Genomic DNA, 5,158 nt, shown 5'->3' with positions numbered 1-5,158 from the left:
GGTGCCCTGAAGCGGCGAACCGGCAGGGGATGGCCGTACTAGCTGCTCTAGAGACCTCCGTAGAGGCGGCGAGCCTCTTAGTACCGCTACGTTTCCGGGCGGTAACTGAGAGAAGCGCTCGCCGGAGACCGCTGCGCCCTGGAACACGGCAGGGTTGGCAAACCGACCGCCTGATGGCACTGAGGAGAGACGGGCACCGTGTAATGCGGTGTACACTGCTCTTCCCCAGAGGGAGCTGGCCCTCAAAAAGTCCTAGGCCTTAGGCATCAGGACGTTTAAGACGAAGACTATCCAGCGAGAATGACGGTCCGCAGAACCACCTTCCGCTAGAAGCCTTCGGCCTGGGAGCGCCACTCTGACTCTAGACTCTACGGAGTACGAGATGTGACGCCCCCAGAATGAGGGGCTGGAACACGGTAGGTTGGGACTGCTCCCGCCCAGCAGCCCCTGCTGACCGCTTCAACTTCCTCAGAGGAAGAGAGGTAAACGTGTGCTCTCACTCGAGAAATCCCCTGCTGACCGCCTCAACCTCCTCAGCGGAAGAGAGGTAAACTCGTGCTCTCACTAGAGAAAATTTATTTATTTATTTTTTTTCCAAGAGCCCCTGTATATCTAACTTCTCATAGTCAGACAAATACTTCATTTTATTCCTCAGAATTAAATGCAATCAAACAACCAGACGGGTAAATACGGTCTGGTGTAGTAAGATTCACATCAAAAACCAAAATGATGTAATATACGCATTGCCTCGGCAGCGTGCGATCCGCTCAGTCACACAAACAACATCAATCTCCTCAGAGAAAGATGGCTGTAACAGCGAGCTCTCACTCAGAGGGGGGAAGAAACCACAGCGCGGGCTTCCATGCCTCGAGAATGAGCTCTAGATCTAGGGAACACGGGTGGACATAGGAAGAGCCGTCTCCAACCCGTCCGTCAGATCATGTGCGATCCCTGCGATCTCAGTTGCCGCCGTGCCTCAGCAGCAGCGGGACCGCAATCGCAAGATCACAGGCACGGACACACTCCTCGGAGCGTGCCCGGCGAGAGCGGAGCGCTTAACAGCGGGAAAAGCACAATCAGCCCCCCGAGAGACGACTGTGCGAGCTCCGCTCCCCATTAATACTGCTCATTATAATATTAGGCATAATATGCATGTGTAACTGATGCTTGTGCAACTGGTGAGCTCTTCGATGCCCTCCGTATCAATCTCCTCGGAGAAAGACAGGCGGAGCGTTGCGCCCTCTCCCCGGGGGAAAGGACCGCAGCGCGGGCTTTCGAAACCCCAAGAGCGGGTGCCGGATCTGGTGGTTAAGGAAGCAGATAGGGACTTGCCCGTCTACATTCCCTCCACCGGATCCATATGCGAAACCCACGAGCACAGTCGCCGCTCTGCCTCGGCGAAAGCGGGGCCGGCACAGCGAGAAATGCTAGTGAAGGCTCCCTCCTCAAAGAGAGCCTTCTGAGATCAGCTCCCTCGAGAGCTGACTCTGCGTGCTTCGCTCCCAAGCAGACAACAAACAAACTGTGTGTATCCCCACCCGTAAAGTAACGCGGGTAGGGAGGAACACACAGCCTGAAACGCTGCCTGCCCTCGCCTTAGGTGTTTGGTTTTGTCTTGTGATCTCGTGACAAACAACACTAAATAAGACTCACAAACAGATATCAGACTGACACACACACAGAGCGTTTGCTGAATGACAGAAAGCTGACGCTGGTTTCACCGCACGTGCTTTTATGCTTCCTGGTCGCTACGTCACCCCGCCCGTGACGTCTCGCCCATCCATTGGACTAATTACACATGTGATTCAGAGCGTGGTCACGCTGGAGGCGTGCCGTTAGCGTTTCGACGCAACTCGAGTTCCTGAAAGGGAACCCTCTAGCTAACAAAAATTAAGCAGAAAATACAAGTACTTAGTGCTGTTTTCATACAAAAAAACCTTTTCATTACAACAGAATAATCCACAACCAAAATACTTTCAAAATATTAAGAAAGTATGTTGAAAAACTATTGCGCAAAAACATATTTGCTTAAAAAAAGCAACAAAACCTATATTTATTTTAAAGTAGAATTAACTGCAAGTCAAACATTTTTGCTTACAAGAAAACATACAAAACTACAAACACTTAAGCCTGGTTTCTATACTACCCAAGAAAACAACATTTGTTTTGTTATAGTAGCATAACTTGTGAGCAAAATATCGTAATCTAAGAAAGTGCATTGAAAACGCATCATGTGAAAACTGCTGAAAACAAAAAGTCTAAAAACTGTTTGGCCCTCTTTCCATACTAACAAAAAAGTTAGAGTAGCATAACTTGCAACCAAATATTGCAAACTAAGAACCTGTGTTTAGGGTTGGGCCAATAGACGATGCCATCGTCCATCGCCGATGGCTGACAGACATCACGATGTTAAGCTGACATCGTGATTTACCCATCTCATTTTACTTTCACTTTCACTTTTGAGATTCGCGATCACAAGGACTCTATACTATGGAGTGGCAGTACTTACCACACATTTGACAAGATTAGATGTTTGTCATTGGTGCTCAGGATCTGCAAATCATTCGCCATCGTCCTATCAGACATTTCTCCTTACTTTGTGTATGTGGTAAGTGAACTTTCATGTACTGTAATGCAACAGGCTACCGCTAGCAAGCGGCTAACATTTTAGTGGCTCCGTATAACGCGTTATTTGTTTCACGCTTCTGGCACCCCCCTAACCCCGCCCCCCGATGTCATCGTCCATCACGATGTTTCCCTGTAGACATCGTCCGATGCCAATTTGGTAGACATCGCCCAACCCTACCTGTGTTAAACATATACTGTATGAAAACATTGTTGATAACAAAAAAGCTACAAAACTACAGGAGCTTCGCCATGTTTCCATATTACCAAAAAGAATGACCTTTATCTCATTACGGCAGCATATTATTGCAAACTGAGAACATGTGTTAAAAACACGCTGGACGAAAACACTCTTGCTAACAAAAAAGCTATAAAACTACATGCGCAGAGGAAGGAGCCAAGCTCTGCTCAGCACTGAGAGCTTCAGTCCCTACCACAGATGGACGGCACTGTGTTTGGCACTTTGCCAGCGAGTGAACAGATTGTCCGTGGCGGCGGCCTGGAGGAACAGTAGCTCCAGTGCAGATGGGTGTCCGAAATAACCCAGTGTCAGTTCTGCTCAAGTGTCCCTGACCTGGCACACGTGCCTGCTTACAGCTGCTTCCTCCAGAGCTTCCCCGAACAATTCTACACATGCACACACAATTCATAAACACACGCTTCACATAAAGGCCAATGTTAACAAACACGTTTCAATTGGCCGTTTGAAAAGAACCAATTGAAAACCCAGATCAAATCCGCAACATTCAGTGAGAAAAAAAGCATGAAATAGACACATTGAAGAAGAGAATAAAGACATTCTTTGGTTCATATACTGTTCCTAAAAAAGCACAAATGTAGAAATGCAACCATCCATAACTCCTAGAAGATTTGAATACGATATCAACTCAACCATCATTCAAACTCGAGTCTGAAAAGCCACCACAGTTACACTGAGCCAAATACACAGACAATGTTACACAAGCAAGTTTAGAAAGAGAAACAAACAGAAAAAGAAGTTGAGGGTGGGTAGATGGAGAGGGGGAGTCAGAGAGGTGGGCACCAGACGGGTTGGCTGGCAGAGAGGTAGTGGCCATGGTACACAGGAGAGCAGCAGTGCCAACAGAGCTTGTCTCACAACACCATCTGTGAAGAGCAGCACTGAGATCTCCCTGCAGCCTGCACACACACAGCACGCCAGCTGCCCTCTGCAACTCTCCTCTCTCATTTTCTTTCTCTCAGTCTGCTTTCTTTACTTTCAAGCTCCTGTACAGTGATTTTACTCTTTCTAGAACATATCTCTGATCTTCCTGAACAGGGCTCAACAATGAGGATGTGAGAGAGATTTGATGGACCATCAGGCCATTGCTGCATTGTTTCCACATCTTACATTTCTTGGTCTTGTATTTGAACTGTTATGTATTGTGAACATAAATGTTTGGTTTTCTGTGATAAATGAAATGTTGCCAACTGTGTCTAAGTGACAATGGTAAAGTTAAAAGGCTAATTGCTTTGTGATAGTCTTGGAAGGCTTATTGAAAAGGGATTGTTATATTTTGATCATACATTATCATTTTCATGCAATACTGTGTGCATGGATTTAGCTATCATGGAGTTACATTATAGCTGCAGATTTGACAGCTATTACAGCAAATTAAAAACATTTTGCATCAATCAATCAATAAAATACATTTAATGTAAAATAAAATAAGTCAAAAACGTGTGCATGACAGCAGAAAAAACAGCAAAAAAAAAAAAAACGTATTATTGAGCTCTGTATTACTGGATTCTATAAACAAATGTTTCTAGTTTATCAGCATTCCCTTGCAAGGTAGAGATTCCATTCATCTTAGCTTATCAGAAAAAGACATCAGCTGTATATATATAAAAAAAAAAAAACACTGGGATTTCACATAAACAATAAATGCATAAATTAAAAAAAAACATATTATTTGAATAAGGTTTATGCACTTACTTTTCTTACAAGAGCAATCAATAAAGGCAAAAAGGCAAAAAAGCACAAATTGCCTTATATAGTCCACTTCTGTATTTTAAGATGCACAATTTCCCACCGACACAGTCACACACATTGAAAGCTTCCCAATCTCACCTGGCATCATGAATGATGGAGACAAACTGGATATCAAAGAGTCCAGGCTATTTTCTCTATTTCTGCCAGCTTTCCTGTAATCTTAATCTCTGAGTGTTTCTGTGCTCTGCGAGGGGCAGGGGGTGACACAGGACCCCGAGGCCGGTACACCAGGTCTGAGCGAGAGTCGAGCAGCCTGTCCTCCTGCTTTCAGAGCCTGAGAGTGACAGATGGAGACCTGCCTCTCGTTCTGCTCTGCTTCCAGGGATGCCCTGTACTAACGAGGGCACGTGTGGCCGCTGGGGCCTCGCGTTATCCTGCACACGCTTGCTCCCTGAGCCCGTAGACTGAGGCAATGACAGCTAGAGCGCACGCAAATGCGCGCACACAAACACACAAACATGCGCTCTCCGCCTCATCCACTGACCCCTCCCAGCTGATGCGCGGCAGCCAAACAAAACACAG

General features: G+C 46.1%; 1 protein-coding gene across 5 annotated transcripts in view; it reads right to left on the bottom strand.

Moving 5' to 3' along the window:
* Positions 1–5,158, bottom strand: part of runx1t1 (RUNX1 partner transcriptional co-repressor 1) — a 68,717-nt gene that overhangs the window by 41,110 nt on the left and 22,449 nt on the right. Inside the window, exon 1 of one of the 5 annotated variants that reach the window (XM_016514987.1) lies at positions 4,715–5,058. The exons of the other annotated variants lie outside the window; for them this stretch is intronic. Coding sequence (XP_016370473.1) covers positions 4,715–4,724 — 10 coding nt within the window. The 5' untranslated portion in view covers positions 4,725–5,058. Of the gene's footprint in view, positions 1–4,714; positions 5,059–5,158 lie in introns of those variants that run through there. 5 annotated transcript variants of the gene reach the window in all.

This window comes from Sinocyclocheilus rhinocerous, unplaced genomic scaffold (genome assembly GCF_001515625.1).
Source record: "Sinocyclocheilus rhinocerous isolate Xijiao unplaced genomic scaffold, SAMN03320098_v1.1 scaffold492, whole genome shotgun sequence".
Taxonomy (NCBI): Eukaryota; Metazoa; Chordata; class Actinopteri; order Cypriniformes; family Cyprinidae; genus Sinocyclocheilus; species Sinocyclocheilus rhinocerous.
The sequence above is the reverse complement of the archived record's forward strand: the minus strand, read 5'-3'. Positions and strand labels throughout refer to the sequence as shown.